Below are 23,270 nucleotides of genomic sequence, written 5' to 3'. Positions count from 1 at the left end.
TCATCAGATCAGTGCAATAAACACTCTGCTTTATTGTTCCCATAATACAATTCTGCCATAGCTCTTCTTGTTGAGTAGTCTTCCCCCATTAAAATAATAATGAATGCTAGTTAGCAGCTAGTATTTATACAGTATTTTAAGCTGGATAAATATTTCTTCTTTTTATCCTCACCACAATTCTAGAAAGCTGAGGGAAGTGACTTGCTTTTATATTTGGATTCCGATTTCTTAAGCCAGTGTTTGGCATATAATAAGAGTTTAATAGATGCTTTGCACTTCTTTCGTTTACTGAACTAACTTGGTAAGAGTGTGGGAATCAGGAGGCATTATATTAGAATGACCAACATAATTTTCAATGTTTAAAAAGAACATGAAATAAGTAAGCAGGAGAAAATTTTGGAACACGGTGTTTTGCAAAGGTGAATGTTGAAAACTATCTTTGCATGTATTTGGAAAAATAAAATGCTATTATAAAAATATTCAATATGCAATTTAAAAAATAAAATAAAATAGAGAAGCTGTGGTATTTTCAAACGGAACTTACAGCCAAAATCTTGGGTTGGATGTAGTGAGCCATACTGAGGGCTTTGTCTTCCCCACATTGCTCCAGAGTTACTCTTCTGTTACATCTAAAGATCTGGTTCATCAGAAACCCTGGAAATCACAGCAAAGTAACCAACAAAAGATAAGCAAAATAAAGAAATTTCTAAAAGCACACATTCAAGGAAAGATTAAGTTACAAATATGGAAGAGAAAACTGAGGGCAAAGCAAGTTGTGAAACAAGCCAGGAATGATCAGTGGCTGATTTTTCTCCTTGGGCACAGCATGTGACTGAGAGGTTTCACTCAAGAACTGAGTCTGTTGGGCAAGCTGAGAAGCTGTCTTGGGGAAGCACAGACACCCTAGAGGAGCCCAGTCATCCCTGACACTGTGAACTGGATAAGGGAGCCCAGAGGATGAGAAAGAATCACAATATAGCCAGTTTAAGATGCAAGTAAGAAATGTGACCATCTTTGAATATCAGAATGGTGGTTGTTACTCCAGAGAGCAAAATGAAGACAAGAAGGAAAGTTACAGGGAAGCAGACTTCAGGCCACCATGAGAAAAGATTTTAGAGTAATCAGAAATGTCCAAAAGAAAATGAGCTGCCTCATCAGGCAAGTAGTGAACTCTTTGGAAGTCTCCAAGCAAAGCCCAGATGACTGAGATCTGTCAGAGATGTGTCAAACCCAGTATTAGAGAGAACTAGATCACTTTTAAGACCCTAATTAAGAGGCCTGATTAAGGGGATTATAAATTTAAGCAGTGGATTCTAATGGCAAACCTTAAAGGGGAATGAAAATTAGATTTAATTTTAAATAGGAATGAGCAAATATGAGCACTTACCTACAGGATTGTTATCTGTGCAATGAATGGTGACTAAAGGACATGGGAGCATCAGAAATGAATCAGAAGTCTGCACAGGAATTCTGTACTATAAAAACAGATAACAGAAGATTTATGGCTATTAAAAACAATCAGATATTTCTAAAGAAAAAAAAATTCCAATTCAAATAATGAAATGTACTTTCCCAAAATAAACCCAATGAAGTTCTTCATCAAAATTCACAATAATGTTTTTTTTTATTTTATTTTCTTAAATTCTAGTTCTGATTTCTCTCTCTCTCTTCAGTCCTTCCTTTCATCCACTGAGAATGCAAAACATGATTTTTATTATACTTATGAAGTAATACAAAACATATTTCTACATTGCCATGTTTTGCCACACACATCTCTAAAATAAAATGAAAAATTCTTCTTTGCTATTCATTCTGAGTCCATTTGTTCTCTTTCTGGAGGTGAGATAGCATTTTTCATCCTGAGTCCTTCCTTTGGAATTATAGCAGATCATTGTATTGGTTATTAAGCCTTTCACAGCTAATTGTCATTATAATATTGCTAAAAATGTGTCTAAAACAATATTACAAAACTAGAATCAACAAAACAATTTGGTAAGTGGATTAGAAATTGAATTTTTAAAAATTTTTAATAACTATTTATTGACAGTACATATGCATGGGTAATTTTTTACATTATCCCTTGCACTCACTTCTGTTCCGACTTTTCCCTTCCCTCCCACGATCCCCTCCCCTAGATGGCAGGCAGTCTTATACATGTTAAATATGTTATAGTATATCCTAGATACAATATATGTGTACAGAACCAAACAGTTCTCTTGTTGCACAGGAAGAATTGGATTCAGAAGGTAAAAATAACCTGAGAAGAAAAACAAAAATGCAAACAGTTTACATTCATTTCTCAGTGTTCCTTCTCTGGGTGTAGCTGATTCTGTCCATCATTGATCAATTGGAACTGAATTAGATCTTCTCTTTGCTGAAGAAATCCACTTCCATCAGAATACATCCTCATACAGTATTGTTGTTGAGGTATATAATGATCTCCTAGTTCTGCTCATTTCACTCAGCATCGGTTCATGTAAATCTCTCCAAGCCTCTCTGTATTCATCCTACTGGTCATTTCTTACAGAACAATAATATTCTATAACATTCATATACCACAATTTACCCAACCATACTCCAATTGATGGACATCCATTCATTTTCCAGTTTCTAGCCACTACAAACAGAGCTGCCAGAAACATTTTGGCACAGACAGGTCCCTTTCCCTTCTTTAGTATCTCTTTAGGATATTAGCCCAGTAGTAGCACTGCTGGATCAAAGAGTATACACAGATTGATAACTTTTGGGGCACAATTCCAGATTGCTCTTCAGAATGATTGAATTCATTCACAACTCCACCAACAATGCATCAGTGTCCCACTTTTCCCACATACCCTCCAACATTCATCATTATTTTTTCCTGTCATCGTATCTGTCATCCAATCTGACAGGTGTGTAGTGGTATCTCAGAGTTGTCTTAATTTGCATTTCTTTGATCAATAGTGATTTGGAACACCCTTTCATATGAGTAGAAATAGTTTCAAAGAAATTGAAATTTATCAGCAGAATTGATTATGTATACAATATACAGAAGCAAAGGAGCACAGAAACCTAGTCTTTGATAAACTCAAAAAGATCCCAGTTGTTATGACAAGAACTCACTATTTAAAAAAATATATATTGGGAAAACTGGAAAGAAATCTGGCAGAAATTAAGTACAGATCACCATCTCCAACTGCATACTAAGATAATCTCAAAATGGGGATATGATTTAAATATAGTGACATTATAAGAAAATTAGTAGAGCATAAATATCGCATCTAGAAAGAGAAAGAGTTAATGACCAAACAAGAGGTCCCCAGGTGGTAAAATGTATAATTTTCATTATATAAAATTTGTAAGATTTTGCACAAACAAAATCAATGCAGCTAAAAATTAAAAGGAAAGCAGGAAACTGGGGTGGGGGGGTCTTTGCAGAAAATTTAAAGATTTTAGTTCTAAGATATGAAGGAAACTGAGTTAAATTTACAATAAGAGTCATTCCTCCATTAATAAACAGCCAACGGATATAGATAGGCAGTTTTCAGAGGAAGAACTTTAAGTTTTATTTACTATATAAAAAACAGACTCTAAATCACTATTGATTAGAGAAATGTAAATTAAAACAACTCTTGAGATACCCCCTTATACCTAGCAGATTGGCTAACATGACAGAAAAGGAGAATGACGTAGGCTGGAGGGGGCATGGAAAAACAAGTACAACTAACGTACTATTATTGATGAAGCTGTGAACCAGTCCAACCATTCTGGAAAGCAATTTGGAATTACACTCAAAAAGCTAATAAACACATATATACTACCTTTGACCCAGCAATTCTTTTAGTAGGTAGGCCTATACTTCCAAAAAAATTAAAGAAAGAGGTAAAGGACCAAAATGTAAAAAAATATTTATGACAACTCTTTTTGAAGTAGCAAAGAATTGGAAACTGAGGAAAATCCATCAACTGAAGAATGAATGAAGAAGTTATAACATATGAATGTAACAGAATACTATTCAGCTATTAAAAATACTAGAGGAGATGGTTACTGATGCAAAGTGAAGTGAATAGAATCAGGAGAACACATTAATACTAGTGTAAAGAAAATCAATTGTGAAAGGCTAATTCTGATCAACATAATGATTACAATAATGCCAAATTGATGAAACATGTTACTCACCTTCAGTCAGAGAGCTGACAGATTCAGAGTGCATATTGAAGCATATTTTCTTTATCTTTCTTTTTTTTTTGAGGGGAGAAGGGAACCTGGCTAATGGGAAATTTATTTATTACATTTTGAATATAATTTATTTTATATGACCATATATTTTTTGTAATGGATTTTTTTTTTTTTTCAATGAGGGAGGGTGGAAGAGAGAAGGAGATTATTCAAAACTGTTAATGTTGAAAAATTACCCATGCATATGTTTTGTCAATAAAAAGCTATAATAAAAAATAAAAAAACCTTACCCATCCTACTAAAGAGTCTGTTTCTTGTTCTTTGGTTAACATAACTATATTAGTTTTTAAAAATTAAGTTTCAAATAAAAATTCTGTATTATCACAAAACTAACTTTTTTTTTTTACAACCTCTTGAAAAATTCATTTCAATTTAAAAAACATCTTTTGAGCCTCTACAATATGCAAGATACTACATTAAACAATGAGGATAAAAATTAGATAAGATCTCTATCTTAAAGAAACATACAGTCTTACTTAAGTAAATAAGCTAATTGAAAGTATACTTCCCTGTGTAGGTCTTCTATATGTCTTACAAAGAGAATTTTACGAAAGCCAGATTCTTTACTTACCATGTATTTAGTAGCAGTTGGAGCATTCAGCATGGTTGGGTGAGAAATGTCTAATTCTTTAGTTCTGGCAAAATTATCAGACTTTGTCAAGAAATTATCAAAATCATTCTCATTGGGGAATTCAGGAGTAATAAAGGATAACGCAGCTTTGTCTGTTGTGAAAGAAAGCATGTTTGTCAAAGTCAAAATAAAAGCTTTTCAAGATTGTCCCTACAAACAGAACTAAGACTAGAGAAACAGATTCATCTGAAATGTACCCTCAGGTTAAAACCAATTGCATGGAGTTCTCTTCCATAGCCTAGTCACTCCATCTCCATGAAACTCAATTTTCTCCTATGTAAAATGAGAAGACTACCCAACTTGATTTTCAAAGCCCCTTACAGCTCTCACATATCATTCTACCTGCCTCATTCCAGATAAGTACATGTGCCAACAGGGACAGTATGCTTTTCAGTCCAATATGGAGAGAAATCCAATATGGCTCCTATGCTCTATAGTCCAACAGCACAATGGAGTCATATACAAAAATTATGTTCTTCAACCTAGGTTGGGATCAATCAATGAACCAGTTTAGAGAGGCAAATTTGGGTGGATATAAAAAAATTCATTTTTTTATCTTTCACACAAGAAACAAGGAGAGATTACTCTCCTCACCCCATAGCCAATTTAAAAAAGAGTCAATTGAGGATGGTTCTTCTGTGTCCTACAAACTAAAAGAAGGAAAATAGGCTGTATGTATCCCTGAATGTGTCAGTGGACAGAAAATTGATTTGCAATGTCATTTGTTTCCTGTTATGTTAACAAATCAGCAATTTAAGTTCTTGCTCTCGCTTAATTATGAGATAAAAGTTGAATCAAAATTTTAATGTCATTCTAATAAAAACAATAAACTACATAACAAAAAAATGTTTTTAAAGATTGACAGGCAATCCCATAAATGAATATCCCTGGTCTTTCTAATCTCTCCAATTGTGGTGGCATTTTTCAGTACCTATTTTCTAAAAATGGATTTTGGTAGCCTTGATCAAGGCTAAATGATTTTATAAAAATAAATACTGTTTTTATGCAAATCTCAATAAAAATGAAAGCAAAAAAGGAAATGGGAACTACAGCTACTATTCAAAGCTGTACCATAACAACTAAGAGGAAGTCAAATTTAAAAAACATTCAGGAAATATAAACCAGGTAGCTTGATATATTACAAATTAGGAAACATAAACACAATTACTTCAAAAGAGAATCCATTAACAAGCAATTATGTTAAGTTCCTTGATATTTGCAGAGGACATCTATGTACTGTACCACAAGGAAGGTTAATTACTTGGATCCTAAATTTAAGCTTTATTCTTGCTACAAAAGAAGTTTAAAGAAAAAATTTCCCCTATGCCTTGATTGAATACATTTTTTCATCAGATACTTACAGTTGAGAGTATAGAGGCAGAAAAGAGATGGGTTGACTTTATCAGTTAACTGAAATAGTCTTTTAGGTGGTTCTGCTTGCAAATCCATTTCATATGTAGCTGTCTTTTGAAAGCAGAAATGATCATCATCTCTGAAAACAAAAAAAAAGCTCTAAAATCTACAACATAAACAATTTAGGCAAGATAGGTTAAAAATATCACATGGACATATTTACAAGATTAGTGGCTCTGCTGAGACTATTGTGAAAATATGAAATATCATTGTTGTTAAGTTTATTCACTGTTACAAGGACTAGCATTTATAATTCTGTCTTTTCTATGATGAGAGAAAAAATCTAGACAAGAAAAATAACAACCAAGAAATTTAGTACAATATGAAATATAGTCTAGGGCTTTATTATACAAGTGAGAATAAAAACCAAGGTAACAACAGGATAACATGGAGGTTTGGATTATAAAATAATTTTGCTTGTAATATAACACTAGGAACAATTTAAGAATATCTAGTTTGCTGAATTAAGGTATAAATTAAAGACAATAAGAATACATCATGTGTAAATGTCTGAGATAGAATACCATATCCTACAATGCTATATCCAATGTTCTTTCCTATGTCTACAAAATGGATTGCATTATATATTAATAATACACTAAAAAGCTAATAAGGAAAAAAAATTTTTAAATACATCATGTGAAATGAGAAAAAATGGATGTCTGAAATAATCTGATCATTTTTGGGGCTTAGAAATCATAGCATTGACAAGTATACAGCCCATGGAGGAGATGACAGATGGCAATCAACTTGACACATAAATGGACCAAAAAATGAAGTCAGGAAGATGCAGAAATAGAGAGCTGGGTAGTTAACTGGGGAAAAAAGTGAGCAAGATGATGCTAGCAGAAGTTATGGAAAAACATCTAGCAGAATAGTTAATGATGATACTGACAAATGACTAGAGCATCTAAAAACAGAAGGTAGATAATAAAGAGAGATAGCAGACTTGCTAATGGAAGGAAAACCATCTGATCAGTCCATTCATGTTTATTTGATTGCTGCTGGGTGCAAACCCTATACTTGGCACTGTTGTGGATGGACCAGAACATAAGGCTCCTCCTTGAGGAGCTTACCATCTAGATAAAAGAGATAATCATACACACATAAAAAGGATAACTAACAATGCAAGGAAGCAAATGATAGTTGCCAAGTGACTGCTACACAGACCAAGAATTAGGATCTAGAGGAGGAAGCCATCAGATTCAAGTAGGCTGATCAGAGGGGAGAGGGTAACTAGAGCATGAAGGATTGAGAAGGTACAGAAGAGTAGGAAAGTTATCCTAGGAAGGCAGAGAGAAAGGTACAGAGATAGGGATGTAGAAGCACGATTTGGAGACAGTAAGTAGCACAATCTACAGATAGGGTCAGACTGTGGGAAGCCTTAAATGTCAGGCTAAGGAGTTTGAACTTTATTCTGATGGCAATCAAAAAACATTAAAAGTTTCTAGCCAGGAAAATGACAAAAGAGATTCAGTGTTCAGGAAGGTTAATCTGGAGACAGTTCAAGTGACAGGATGGAATGGGAAAGAAGAGAAGCAGAGATTCTAAGGAGAGGACTGCTCTAGTGAGAGCAACAATGTATAATAAAGATCTGAGTTAAGAATCATTGTGAAAACAAAAATAGAAAGGATAGTTATGTAAAATCTCATTAAGGAGAGAGATTTTGTGCCTAACTGGACATGCAAGGAAGGAGAAGAGGAAGAAGGAAGGATTATAAATAACATCAACTAAGGTGTCTAGCAAAGACACCCCTTAGGGTGACAAGGAGTCAGGAGAAAGAGCCTGTTTTGAAGAGGTATTATAATCAGTTGCTGCTGACACGCTTTCTTAAGTCTTCACCATCTTTAAGTGCATGAAAGGTAAAATATTTGGCTTTGGAACTTCGGCTACTTGGAACTTAACCAGAACACTCACTTAATTGGTACTATTCTTTTTTCTCCAGGTGGAGGGATTGGCATAAGAAAAGATAAAGAAGTAGGAATACTGGGGCAACTAGGTGGCGCAGTGGATAGAGCACCAGCCCTGAAGTCAGGAGGATCTGAATTCAAATATGATCTCAGACACTTAACACTTCCTGGCTGTGTGACCCTGGGCAAGTTACTTAACCCCAATAGCCTTAGCAAAAAATAAAATAAAAGGTAGGAATATACAAAGCATGCTTTGGGGGCAGTAAGATTTTTTTTTTCATTCTTCTAGTAATCCCACCTTCCAACTCCCACATAACATTCCACTTTCAAGAGAAAGAGAAAAAAGTCCAAGTTCCTATCAGGAATTTATTCAGAAAAGCAATTTCCAAGTGATACCCTGTCTTCACTACCAATTCAGCTTTCCAAGAAAACTAACTGATGTTCTAAATGATGCCTCCAGGGCCTTTTGTTGATCCTAAAAAAATAAGTTAATGCTCTTATCAATGCAGGAAAATAGACACCTTGGGTATCAGAGAACTTAAAAGATGGAAACGTTGTTGTTCAGTCATGCCCAACTCTTCATGACCCTATTTAGGGTTTTCTTGGCAGAAATACTGGAATATTTGCTATTTCCTTCTCCAACTCATTTTACAGACTAGGAAACTGAGGCAAACAGGGTCAAGTGACTTGCCCAAGCTACCAAGTATCTGAAGTCAGGTTTGAATTCAGGTTTTTCTGACTCTGGGCCCAGCCCTTAACCTAGCTGTCTCACCAATGAGAATATAATTACATGATCACTACTTATACTACTGTGGGCAAGAATCCCTTATAAGAAATGGAATAGCCCTTCCAATGAATAAAACAGTGTGACAAGCAGTACAAGATCATTTCAAAAATGATTAAATGATGTCTATTCTAATCTAAGGCAAACAAATTAGTATCACAGGAATACAAGTCTGTTCCAACCACTGTTGCCAGAGGCCAAAGTCGATTAGTTCTCTAAAGACCTACAACATCTTCTAGAAATAACACCCAAAAAAAGATGTCACATTTATCATGGGGGTATGGAATACTAAAGTAGTAAATTAAAAGATCGTTAAAATAACAGTTAGTTTGACCTTGCAGTACAAACTGAAACAAGACAAGAGACTAATAAAGTTTTGTCAAGTTAATATGCTGGTAATAAACACTCTCTCTTTTTTTAATTGAAGCTTTTTATTTTCAAAACATATGCAAGGATAATTTTTCACCACTGACCCTTGCAAAACTTTGTGTTCCAAATTTCCTCCCTTCCACCCCACCCTTCTCCTAGATGGCAAGTAATCCAATATATCAAACACTCTTTTTCAACAACCCAAAATGTGACTTTACACATGGACACCATCAAATGGTCAATATAGAAATCAGACTGATTCTATCTACACTTTGCAGCCAAAGACAAAGAAGCTCTATACTATCAGTTAAAATAAGAGCTGGCACTGACTGGATCAGGTTATGAACTTCCTATTGAAAAATTCAGACTTAAAAAGAAGAAAGTAAGGAAAACAATGCCCTGTGATCAGCTTACTTGAACCTGACAGCTTCCTCCTCTAAATCCTAATTCCTGTTCTATATACCACTCACCTGGTGCTTAGAAATCATAACATAGCCAAGTATACAGCTCATGGAGGAGATGACAGATGACAATCAACTTGACACATGAATGGACCAAAAAGAACTATCTGACAAAAAACTGCTGGGAAAACTGGAAAATAGTTTTAAGGCTCAACTAGGCACTGATCAACATCTCACACCATATACCAAGATAAGATCAAAATAGGTACATCCATGATTTAGACATAAAAGACGATACCTTAGAAAATGAGAAGAGCAGGGAACAGTTTACCTAAGTAAGATCTATGAAAAGGGAAGAATTTGTGACCAAACAGAAAACATTATGAAATGCAAAATGGATCATTTTTGATTACATTAAATTTAAAAGGTTTTGTACAAATAAAGCCAATGCAACCAAAATTGGAAGGGAAGCAGAAAGCTGCTAAAGAGTTTGTACAGCCAGTATTTCTGATAAAGGCCTGATTTCTCAAATATGTAGAGAACTGACTCAAAGTTATAAGCTTTCTATAAATAAAATGAGAAAGCCAAAAAAAAAAAAAAGTTGCATATAAATAAAAAAAGTTCACAAGTTTTCCATGGAAAGGAAAATAAAGGAATTGTTGGAATTGGTGCAATTGGCTTCATTGTGTATCCAAGGACAATAAGAAATATTATTTCCTAAGACCACCATGAAAATAATGATAGTTTCCATCACTACCTGTTACAGAAGATGATGAGACTGAGAAAGTCTACTCACTCAATCAACAAGCATTTAAGAGATTAGGCAGCAGGCTAGGTTCTAAAGATACAAAGATAAAGGGGATAATATTGTTTCTACTCTCAAGAAGCTTGCATTATAACATGGGAAACAATTAATACAAAACAAATAACAAGGCAATGTTGGGGAAAAGGCATCACCACTTGGAAGGATCAGGAAAGAATTCATGAAAGAGGTGCTATTCTAGTTGAGTCTTGAAAAAAACCAAGGATTCTAAGAGGTGAAAATGAAGAGAGGGAACATTTCAAGCAAGTTAAGAAGAATTCAAGAAGACCAATCCTCCCAATAAATCAAAATATCTTGCTGTACCTAATAACTTCAATGCATACATGTAGGAGAGGATGACAAAAATATATTGGAGAATCTGGTTTAAAAGTAAAACGACAGGCCAAACACTTCTGGACTATACAGAAGCCCCACCTACATTTATCGTTAACTCCTTCAGGAAAATAAGTAGAAAAGGTAACTGAAGGGACAGGTGTCATGCTCTACTAAAATCCACATATTATCACGAGAGCCTGAGGAAGGCTCCCCAATATTGAATAGAAGAACACAAATGCATTGGGATATTTTCTTTTGGTCAGCCAAAAAACTCTGATGAAAACAGACTGCATAACTTTGAAAAGCATTCAAACTTTCAAACATCACTTGCTAATCCTTCCATAAAACTAAATTTAAATTATCATTCTCAGGATCATAAATTGGCCTCATCACCCTGCTACCTATAGTAATTACCATCGTTAAGTGCTTCTTACTTTAAAACTTTGAAATCTGACATATTTGTACACAGATAATTCAAGATAGATTCTTCAAATTCTAATCATCTGTGAACAGTTTTCCACTATTCTTGTGTACAATGTGAACTGCCAGAATTTACCATAATAGTCTAAACAAAATCTTCCTATTGAATTTTTGTCATATCAGTCAAAATTGTATAAAATCAAAATGAACTCTTTTCCTCACAAGATATTAATGAGAATAGCTTACTTATGTTACAAAGTGGTTATCTTGAAACCATCTGAAATAATCACCAATACAGGAACTTTGATTTTCCTTTCAGGGGCACAGTTTTCAGGCAATAGATAAATAAATAATGAAATGATGCACTAGCATTCTGGAAATGGTAAAAGCACAAAAGGGAGGCCTCCAGAGACTGAGTAAATACTCTCTGAAGATTTATCAGAAAACATAGGCTAACTATTGGAGGGGTAAGTGTCAAGTATCAATCAGAAACAGTTGTAAAGGCTACAGTTGTAAACTTACTTGACAACATCAACAGAGCATGTTGAGAAAACACTGAAGTCTGCAGAGCTGCAGTCAGGGTCACAGCAGCAGTTAGCGTCACATTCTTCGGCTATCAGATCACACACACACAGTGTAGAAACTAGAGAAAACACAGCAGGTCAATGACAAGTAACATAGACTGGTAGTAACTACCTCAGGCATTTTTAATGACCCGTCTACTTTAGGAGAGGGGCAAAACCTGATCTCTGGTACAGAAAACTCCATGGGGAGAACACTCCCTCCACCCGGGCAGGTGAGCACCTTCTCTGGGACAGACTCTTAAAGCGTAGCCTAAATTTCAATAGATTTGGGATGGCAAATACCATCACACCCAGAGAGAGAATTATAAAAACTGAATGTGCATCAAGGCATAGGATTTTCACCTTTTTCTTTTGTTTTCTTTCTCATGGTTTTTTCCCTGTTGTTTTGATTTTTCTTGCACAACATGACAAATATGGAAATATGTTTAAAAGAACTGCACATATTTAACCAAGATCAGATTACTTGCTATCTTGGGGAGGGTGGAGGTATGGGAAGGAGGAGAAAAATTTTGAGATATAAAGTCTTAGAAAAATAAATGTTGAAAACTATCATTACATGTATTTGGAAGAAAAAAAAATGAAAAAGGAGGAAAAAAGGAGTAGCCTAGAAGTCTGAGAGATTCAGGGATTTGCCCTGATTCATGCCCTATATGTTTCAGAGAAAGAACTTGAAATCAGATCTTTCTGTCTTTAAAGCCAGCCATCCACTAGGATATACTGACTCTCTGCCATATACTTTACTAAGAAACAAAAGAAGAAAATAGCAATTGATGAAAGTGATACTGTAGGACGGGCAAACTAATGTACTACCAATGGAGCTGTAAATCAGTCCAACTATTCTGAAAGGCAATATGGGATTAAAAGCAAAAAGTCACTGTACACAATCTTTGACCCAGTATTATTCTAATTAGGCATGTATCCTTAAGGAGGTCAAGGCCAGAAAGAACTCATATGTACAAGAATACCAGAATGACACTTTTTGCTGGAGCAAAGACCTGTAGAAAAAATAAATCCTCACCAACTAGAGAATGGATGAACAAATGACTGACAGCAAATGAATGTAAATTTCATTGTGCCATAAGAAATGGTAACTATGAGATTGGGAAATATTGACTGAAATAAATTAAACCAGGAGAACAATTTAGGGGAAGGCCAAATTTATAATAATGGGGGGGAGGAAGGGGGGAACAAACACACACATATACAAAGAATCTTGATAAAAAAACAAAGTTTTAAAATGCAGAGGGGAGAAAGGTACAAATGAAGTTGCAAGTAGAGCAATTTTGTTTCCTTGTTTAAAGTAACACGATTATATATACACATCTACACAAGGGCTTCTTTTTTTTTTTAAGTACGTGAGAATTTTCAGATGAAGAAATTAATGCCATTTCTAGTCACATGAAAAAATGCTCTAAATCATTATTGATTAGAGAAATGCAAATTAAAACAACTCGAGGTACCTCCTTACACCTCTCAGACTGGCCAAGATGACAGAAAAAGATAATGATTAATATGGGAGAGGATGTGGGAAAAATGGGACACTAATACCTTAGATAATGGAATTGTGAAATGATCCAACCATTACAGAGAGCAATTTGGAACTATGCCCAAAGGGTTATAAAACTGGGCATACCCTTTGATCCAAGCATATCTCTACTGGGTCTGAATCCCAAAGAAATTTTTTTTTTTTTTTTAATGAAGAAATCATTGGTAACTTTTTTTTTATTTTTTTTTTCCATATACAACTCTTTATTTTTTTTTTAATAACTTTTTATTGACAGAACCTATGCCAGGGTAGTTTTTTACAACATTATCCCTTGCACTCACTTCTGTTCCGATTTTTCCCCTCCCTCCCTCCGCCCTCTCCCCAAAGATGTTAAATAGATTGCAGTGGATCTTGGATATAATATATGTGTGCAGAACCAAACAGTTTTCTTGTTGCTCATGGAGAATTGGATTTAGAAGGTATAAATAACCCGGGAAGAAGAACAAAAATGCAAGCAGTTTACATTCATTTCCTAGTGTTCCAAAGAAATTTTTTTAAAAAGAAAAGGACCCACATGTGCAAAAATGTTTGTAGCAGCTCTTTTTCTGATAGCACAGAATTGTCCATCAACTGGGGAACGGATGAAAAGTTATGGTATATGAAAGCAATGGAATATTACTGTTCTATTGAAAATGACGGACAGTCTGATTTTAGAAAGGCCTGGAAAGATTTACATGAACTGATGCTGTGTGAAACAAGTAAAACCAGGAAAACATTGTACACAACAACAACAATAAGATTGTGAGATGATCAACTATGAAAATCTTGGTTCTTCTCAGAGATCCAAGGCAATCCTAATAAAATTTGTATAGAAAATGCCATTCACATCCAGAGAAAGAAATATGGAGACTGAAATGTAAATCAACACATGCTATGTTCACTTTCCCCTCCCTTTTTCTTCTATTTTTTTCTCTTGTGTTTTTTCCCTTCTCTTCTGATTTTTCTCTCCCAACATGATTCATAAGGAAATATGAAAGTAAAAAAAATGAATGTACATGTATAACCAAAAAATGTTTTTTACACATAACTGGATAAAATAAATTTAAACAACAACAACAAAAAAAAGTACAAGCACAGGACACATACAGAGTCCCTGCTCTAAACAAGATAAGGCTTGTGGATTACTAGAGCTGGGGAGTTCTAGGGCACAACAAAGCTAAATCCCAATGAGTGTCTGTGTCTGGAACCAATATAGTGAGCACCTGACATCACAGGCAGCCTCAGAATAAATAAATTGACCCAGAATGCAAAGCTACAGTGCCAATTAATGGTAAGGTTTATCCTATGAATGACCACTGAATTGTCATCTAGATAAGAGAAGGCTGAGTCTCCAAAATAAATAAATAAATAAAAGCACATACAAAAGTCTAGTTTCTTATGCGATCTTCTTTTTTTCTTCTTTGTATTTTGAAATATTGATGTTGGTTATTATGTTGGTCGAGAATAAAAAAAGATATATTTTTTAAAAAGCAATGACTTGGTCATTATTAATCAGAGAAATGCAAATTAAGACAACTCTAAGATACCACTACACACCTGTCAGATTGGCTAAGATGACAGGAAAAAATAATGATGATTGTTGGAGGGGATGTGGGAAAACTGGGACATTGATTCATTGTTGGGAGTTGTGAACTAATCCAACCATTTTGGAGAGTAGTTGAACTATGCTCAAAAGTTATCAAACGTGCATACCCTTTGATCCAGCAGTGTTACTACTGGGATTATATCCCAAGAGATTATAAAGAAGGGAAAGGGACCTGTATGTGCACGAATGTTTGTGGCAGCCCTTTGTAGTGGTAAAACTGGAAACTGAATGGATGTCCATCAGTTGGAGAATGGCTGAATAAATTGTGGTATATGAAAATTATGGAATATTACTGTTCTGTAAGAAATGACCAACAGGATGATTTCAGAAAGCCCTGGAGAGACTTACGCGAACTGATGCTGAGTGAAATGAGCAGGACCAGGAGATCATTATATACTTAACAAAATATAGATGATGACCAGTTCTGATGGATCAGGCCATCCTCAGCAACGAGATCAACCAAATCATTTCTAATGGAGCATAAGAACTGAACTAGCTCGCCCAGAGAAAGTACTCTGGGATGACTAAAACCATTACATTGAACTCCCAACCTATATTTATGCAAATTTTTTTTTCAAAGTAATTGTACAATAATTCAGAGTCTGATTCTTTTGTACAAAAATAATGTTTTTATGTATCATTGTATCTAAGTTATATTTTTAATATATTTAACTCTACTGTCATCCTGCCATTTAGGGAGGAAGAGGTGAAAATTGGAACAAGAGGTTTGGCAATTGTTAATGCTGTAAAGTTACCCATGTATATATCCTGTAAATAAAAAGGTATTAAATTAAAAAAAAAAAAAAAAAAAGAAAAAAAAAAAAAAAGCAATGACTTGGGGGGCAGCTACATGATACAGAGTATAGAGCACTAGCCCTGAAGTCAGGAGGACCTGAATTCAAATGTGCCCTCAGACACTTAACACTTCCTGGCTGTGTGACCCTGGGCAAGTCACTCAACCCCAATTGCCTCAAAAAAAAAAAAAAAAAGGAAAAAAAAAAAAAGCAATGACCTGGGAGTTAGATGATTTGGGTTAGAACCTGTTACATAAGTATTGAATATTATTAATCTCTTTGAGTCATATTTTCATAATCTCCAAAGTGGAGGGAAAACCCCAGGGATTTTAACTTTCACAGGACTATTGTTGTAAAGGGCTAAATAACAGTGATGGACTCCGATAGCCATTCCCTTCTCTGGGCTTCATGCTCTCCATTGTTGGAATTTATTCATGACATTTTCTATGGACGTTCTCAGGCCTTGTATCACTCTGATAGATCTTAGACCTTAGAATTGTAAGAGAATCAAGAAATCATGCAATTCAATTTTCTTATTTACCGATGAGAAAACTGAAAGGCTCAAGAGAATGGAAACGACTTGACAAAGGTCACACAACAGGAAGCAAAAATAGGCTTTAAACGCAAGACTTCAGAACTAGTGCTCTCTCTTCCTGCCCACTCTTCCTCCTTCTGGGAACACACCTTCTAAAGGCACTAGATTTAAATAGGTCTCTGTCCCCCTCCTCCTTATGCTACCTAGCATTCCCATCCAGGTCAACAGAGGAGGGCACAGATTTTATCAAGTTAATGCTCTTTTTATTTTAGTGTAATACTGTCTGACCCTTTCTGCTGCCTTGCATTGCCAGGACCGTAGAAGTGACTCTGGTTTAAAAATCACATGAGAACTTAGTCTCCTTCAGTGTAGGAATTGCTTCATTTTTTCTGTATTCACTTCATACATTCGTGCTGACTGATTCAAATTCTTTGAAATCATTTATTCATGATTATTACCACCAGGAACAAAAAAAACATAATTTAATAAATTCTAAGAGCACAAATTTATCCTAAATTTATATACGTGCACATCCCCTTAACTGTCCTGGTCCACTAGAGCAAGGAATACATGTCTCATCCAAATTTCCTATCTCTCCCAGCAACTAGGACAAAGGTCAATATATAGCAGATGCTTAAAAAAATCTTGTTTATATTCTATGTATTTTTTCTCAACTGTAAACTCCATGAGAGCATAAACAGTCATTTAAAATCTAAACTTTTTATCTCTTCAGGTGCCAGGCTCAGAATTCTGCATAAAGTAAACTTTCAATAAGCCAGCATTGACTTAGTAACGAAAGGAACCTTAGAGGTCATCAAATACAAGCCCTTAATTTTTCAGATGAAATAAATGAGTCCCAAAGGGGTTGAGAGGCTTATCCAAGGTCACAGGCAGCGTCGCAGAGGGCATTCAAGCCCAGATCTTGCGTTCTATGGATCTCATTAATGTAAGCGGCTTAAACCCATTATAGAGAACCTGGTGAAACAGTAGGTAAAATTCCTGACCAGAGTCAGAAAGACCCGAGTTCAAATGTGACCTCAGACACTTACTGTGTGAGCCCTGGGCAGGTCAGTTTCCTCAGTTTGCCTCAGTCTCCAGATCATAATAGTGCCCACCTCACAGGGTGATGGTGAGGATCAAACAAGGTACCGTGCCTAGAGGGCTCTGAAAACTTACATGTATATTTTTGCCATGTTTAACATATATTGGATCCCATGCCATCTAGGGGAGAGGGTGAGGGGAAGGGGGGTGGAATTGGAACAATTCCAATTTTTTCAAGGGTCAATTTTGAAAAAATTATCTTACATATGTTGTGAAAATAAAAAACTCCAATTTAAAAAAAAAAACCACTTAAAAAAAAAACTTATCTGTAACTGGACGGGGTGTTTGGAGCACTCACCGAAGACCAGCCCCTCTGCTGGGAGTGCTTGGCCCACTGCGGGAAACCAGCTCGCTGAAGGGCCTCAAACCCCCGCGTGAGGCAACAGGACAGCGCCCCCAAGCGTGTGAAAGCTCTCACAGCAGAACGGATGCAGAAGACAATTCAGAGGCTGGTCAGGATGAGTTATGGTCACCTGCTGCATCTGGGGCCACCACCAGATGTCTCATGTCCCGCCCTGGATCACTCAGGAGGCGGCGAAGGGCTTGGCCCACCTCTGCTTCCCTTAAATCCAGCTCACCAGAGCCAAGATGTCACCCCATTAAGTCATCAGCCCTCACCAAAAGGGGACAAGCAATACAGCTATATGATAACATGCCACTGTGGCCATATACAGGCAGCTAGTGTTAGCTGTTTCCTCTTGTTCCTTAACATCCTTCTAGGTTCCTGAAGATAGGGTCTGTGTTTTACCTAAAATCTCTGTACGCTCTGGGAGGGGGGGGCCGGTGTGGAAAGCTCGGGACCTAGGGTCAGAAATTCCCTGAATTCTCCCTCAGCCACTTACCAGTTGTGGGCTGTTTGCCTCAGTTTCCTCGTCTGTGACATGGGTACATGCCACTAATGTCATGAGGACTGTGCAATGTCCGCAAACTGACAAGGGCCATCTCAGTGTTAGCCATTATCATCACCACTGGGGTTCCTTCTTGTTTTCCTGTTTCCAGCACTACCACAGGGGCTGGCCACCCAGGAGACTTCGGCACACAGCAGCCGCTTCTAGATGCTCTGGTTGCTCTATCTAGGAGCTGAGCTCTCCCCCACTGTATCTCCACAGACTCCGGTGCTCTCTCTGCACACAGCAGGGGCTTAATAGGTGCTCGGGTAGCAGCTGCTCCTCCTAACTCCCTCTCCCTCCCACCGTGCTCTAAGTGCACACAGCAGGCGCTTAATAAGTGTGGTTGTCGGCCCGGGGTCCGGGCCACGCCGGCTCGCTCGCCCGCCCCCACCTTCTCGGTACCCACCGTCCGTAAGCGGGCTGGGCCTCTGCGCCTCCTGCTTTGGGAGCCTCGGGGCCAGAGTCCCAGGCGCCTGAGAAGCGGTCCCGACCTCGGCTGCGGGGTCCGGGCCCCGGGGGGACTCGGTGTGGGTCCGGGTTTGGGATTCAGGGTCGGGACCCCGCGCCGCCCCCGGGCTCAGGAACACGAGTAGCAACCACAGGACCCCGCGCCACCCCATCTTGAGCCACAGGCAGGGCCCGCACGCCGGAAACACGCGTCGTCTTGGAAACGGCCTAGCCGCGCGCGGGGCATCACGGAAGGAGGCGGGCCGGGGAAAGGACTGTACGGGAGGGGGCGGAGCCGAGCTTGTCCAAGGAAGGCGGGGATTGACCTCAGGGAGGCGGGGCCGATCCAGGCTCAAATTCAAGCGCGCGTGGGAGCGGGAGAATGACGTCAGGAGAAGTCAGCAGCCTCTAAGGACACTAAGGGGCTGCAGTCGGGGGCGCAGAGCGAGGGTCCCCGGAGGAGGAGGGCGGAAGCAACAATTTACAAAGGGGAGGACATTGACGCCAGGGGGCGTCTAGGGAAGTCACGAGAAGGGGCGGAGATTGACGTCAACACAGCGGAACTAGGTTAGGGAACTGGAAGAGGATGACGTCAGGGCCTTAGAGACCACTTGCACACCGTAGCCCAGGAAAGGAAAGCGATCAGTAATGTCAGGGGCACAGAGCACGTCCAAGGCACTGTAGGGGACGGCGTCAGAATAAAGTCTGAACAATAGTCAAGGCCTTAGGAACTCCACTCCCCCATCCCTGGCTCAAATTTTCCCTCCTAGAGATTAACGTCAGGAGCGGGGAGACTATCTAAGGAACTGAACGGGCATGACGTCAGGGGCCGCTGAGGGATAGGGGAGACTGACGTCACCAGTTCGGAAGGGGGCCGATGGTGCTGATGACGTCAGTGACTGAAGTCAGAGAGGGACCCTAGGGAAGGACAAGGGACTTAATGTCAGGGACATAAAGCGAATGCAGGGGATTGGGGAGGGATGACTTACAAGGGCTCAGAGTGAAGTTAAGGAAAGAAGAGCGCGACAACAGGGCACAGAGCAAGTCTGCAGCTGTGAGCCTGGGATGGTGTGGAGGCACTGGCTGCAGGAGCCCAGGGAACCCAGAGAGGGAACCTAAGGAAGGGGGGATGAATGTCCAGGGGCAGCAAAGTGAGGTTGGGGAATGGAAGCAGATGGTATCGTGGACACTCAGGGGAGGGGAAGAGATCGGCATCTCTTGGCTGTAGATTGGCTGTAGAGCCAGCTTAGGGATGTGGAAGACAAGTGGGATACAGAGAAAGCCTGGGGAAGGGGAGAAGAATGATGCAAAAACGGGAGGAGGAGGATGTCAGGGGAGCTGACTAAGTTAGGGAAATGGAGGCCATTGATATTCAGGATCCAGAGCCCAGTTTAGGAACTAGAGGAGGATGAGTCAGGGCTGCAGAGGAAGGAGGACTTAACATCTGGAAGAGAATGACTTCCAAAGAGCAGAGCCATTCCAAGAAGCTGGACAAAGACCTGAGGACACAACAGTCTTGGAAAACAAAGGATGATGGTGTCAGGGGAGGGGAGAGAGCTTAGTCAAGGGAAGGAGGATGAAGGCGGGAAGGCAAGGATGGGGACTGGGGATGGAAGGAGAAAGGAATAATAGAGAGGGGAGATCACTAGTCTAGGAGTCAGGAGACAGGGGCTTGTTCTGCTGCTGGTGGAAAGACAAGGCAAGGAGCTTCACATCGAATCCCAGATCTGCTGCTCACTGCCTGTGTGACCTTGGACTAGAGCAGTGTGGCTTCTCTGGGCCTCAGTTTCCCCATCCACAAATGGTTGCCTATTTAAGGGCACTTTCAACTCTAGGAGAAGCAGGCCACCATCATCATAAGAGGCAGTAATGGGCAGCATCTTGGATCTGAATTAAAGGAAGTGGGTTCTAATCCCGGCTCTGCTCTTTACCACATTTGTGACCTTGACCAAGTTAGTCAACCTCCTTGAGGCCGTTTCCTCATTATCCTGACAAAACTCTGCCCTGCTTCGTTTTGTACTGCAAACTTCCTGTTAATCCACTACATGCTTCCCACATGATTTATGTCCCTCACATTAATCCTCTTGTCTCTCCCTAGGTTCGCTCTCTGATTTCAGTCTCTGCCAGTTCTCTAACTTTAGTCTGCACCGCTGACGTCATCAATCATAATCCGCCCCCTTCTGGATTCCCAACCTGGTTCTGAACAGGTGACGTCAGTCTCCCCATCCCTCAGCGGGCCCTGAGCCCTGACGTCATCACCTTCCAGTTCCCTAACCTGGTTCCGCTGCGTTGACGTCAGTCTCCGCCCCTTCTCTAAATTTCCTTGACACTAACTGACGTCAACGTCCTCCCCTCTATAATCGCAGCTCGGCTCCCCTCCCGCTCTCCTCCTTCTTAATGTGCCCTCGCTCTGCGCTCCGCCTTCGGTCTCCTAACGTCCTCAGAGGCTGCTCCCTTCTCCTGACGTCATCCTCCCTCCCCCACCCCCGCCTGAACTTGAGCCTGACTCGGGTCCTCGGGGACGACCCTTCCCCGGCCCGCCCACTCCCGTGATGCCCCGCGCTCCGCCGCGGCAGTTGTGAGGAAAACGCGCGCTAAGGGGATGGAGGGACCGGTCTGTGGCCCGAGATGGAAGGCGCGATGTTCTTTGGTTATCGCTCCCAAGCCCGGGCCCACACCGAGTCTGCCCAGCGACCTGCAAACTGCCGAGAGTCCCCTCTCCATTGCTGCCGATTCTGACCCTGAGATCCCGAGGAGAGGTGCCGTCTCCCCTGAGAGCCAGTGCCCCAAGGATGACAACCACACTTAAGCGCCTGATGTGTGCGCCCTGAGCGCGCTGGGAAGAAGCGGACTGAGGCCCCCGGGGTGGGGGTGGGGTGAGACCCTTGCATGCAGTAGGGAAGATCCTAGTTCATAAATATAGCAACCAGAGCATCTTATAAGTGACTGCTGTATGCAGAAGTTTCCTGAAGGCCAGGTCCTGCGGCAGACTGAGGATAAGAAAACCAGAAGGAACCTTAATGGTGATGATAATGGCTAACATTGAGGTGACCCTTGTAAGTTTGCAGACATTGCACAGTCTTCAAGACAACCCTGTGAGAGATCCGCTGCTAATGTACCCATGTTACAGATAAGGAAACTGAGGCAAACAGGGATAAAGGGACTTGCAGCTGGTAAATGGCTGAGAGAAGGTTTTAATCCAGGTCTTTCTGACTCTAGCTTTATACGCTTGCCCCCATGATTAGAGGACATACGTTTTAGGTAAGATTTGGTCCTACTTTAGTGACGCTAAAAAGTATTCAGAGAGTAACAATAAACAGATACAATATCATCATCGTCATAACTGGCATTTAAATGGCCACATAAATGCATCAGGAAGTATTAAGTGGCTATATCGTTTTTGTTTTCACTGAGCAGCAGTGACATCCCAGATGATGTCTTCACTTGCTGTGAACTAGCTCTGCACAAAGTTCCCCGGCTCACTCTCCTCCAGAATCATAGAAGTTCAATGGCAGAACCACCAGGGATGTCCTATGACCACAGATGACCCTGGCCCTTTCCATGGGGCAACCTAGTTAGTGTCTCACCAACTGTTCTCTGTCTCACTCAGTTCTAAGTGCTCCGGCACACTTCCAGCCAACTACAAGGCTGTTGGAAAGTCTTCACGGGCTTGGGTTAGACTTCCTCCTCACTCAGCATCTGCCAAAATTGGTTCTGAGCAGGAAACCTGCTCTGGCTTTCAGCCTGGCTCGGCCTCTAACCATGACCCTAAGGTAAGTCCTTTCTCTCCCTGGGCCTCATTTTCCTTTTCTGGCAACTGCAGAGATTGCTGAGGATTCTTTCTTCCACGTCTGGCAGTCTATGAGTTCTATAGCCTATAGACCGTTTCAATGGGATCCAGAAGTCTCTGGTCAGCCTCTTGATTGTTCCAGGGCCACAGGACTTAGAAGTGGACTGAGCCCAGTCACATACAAAACCAGTGGCCTTTCTTTTCTATCTCTAGCTCCTTGCTCAATCTGGGACAGAGTAAAAACCCTCACATGTCTGTGACTGACCGAAGCCTGGAATCCCCAGATTCTACACACTAGTGTTCCATGCTGTCAGCAGGCAAGCAGCTGACATCCTTAGGCTTTAGATGTCACCCACACTGAGCACTTTTGATCCAAAACGGCCCATGAGCTTCATGGGATCAATACCTCTTCCAGGCCCCCTGACTCCCTGTGTCTTTTCCTTCCCACCTTCTTCCTCTAAGCTGTAAGAAATGTGGGTCTGCCTCTGTCCCTGGAGGCAGGTTCTCCATCTCTGCCTAAGAGGCCAGCCTTGCTATGTGACTTCTCTCCTACAGTTGTCTCCCACAATTCAGTCTGTAACAGAGAGAGAACGTTGCTAGAACAGTGTTTGACAGCTCAGACTGGAGCTCTCAGCATCCCCCTTGGAGGTGGGGTTTGCTCAGGTTACTGTACTGAGAAACAAGTGGTTTAATCCTGCCTCTGCTTGGACACTT

The 23,270-nt window shown here is 39.8% G+C and overlaps 1 protein-coding gene across 1 annotated transcript in view; it reads right to left on the bottom strand.

The window, feature by feature from the left end:
- TCTN1 (tectonic family member 1) overlaps positions 1-19,164 on the bottom strand; it is a gene marked incomplete at its 5' end in the record, with an annotated part of 34,049 nt that extends 14,885 nt beyond the window's left edge. The window contains 6 exons of the mRNA XM_031948543.1: positions 545-654; positions 1,388-1,475; positions 4,790-4,941; positions 6,211-6,341; positions 11,807-11,927; positions 18,726-19,164. Coding sequence (XP_031804403.1) covers positions 545-654; positions 1,388-1,475; positions 4,790-4,941; positions 6,211-6,341; positions 11,807-11,927; positions 18,726-19,164 — 1,041 coding nt within the window. The remainder of the gene's footprint in view (positions 1-544; positions 655-1,387; positions 1,476-4,789; positions 4,942-6,210; positions 6,342-11,806; positions 11,928-18,725) is intronic.
- Between the last annotated feature and the right edge of the window lie 4,106 nt (positions 19,165-23,270).

This window comes from Sarcophilus harrisii, chromosome 1 (genome assembly GCF_902635505.1).
Source record: "Sarcophilus harrisii chromosome 1, mSarHar1.11, whole genome shotgun sequence".
Lineage (NCBI taxonomy): Eukaryota > Metazoa > Chordata > Mammalia > Dasyuromorphia > Dasyuridae > Sarcophilus > Sarcophilus harrisii.
The sequence above is the reverse complement of the archived record's forward strand: the minus strand, read 5'-3'. Positions and strand labels throughout refer to the sequence as shown.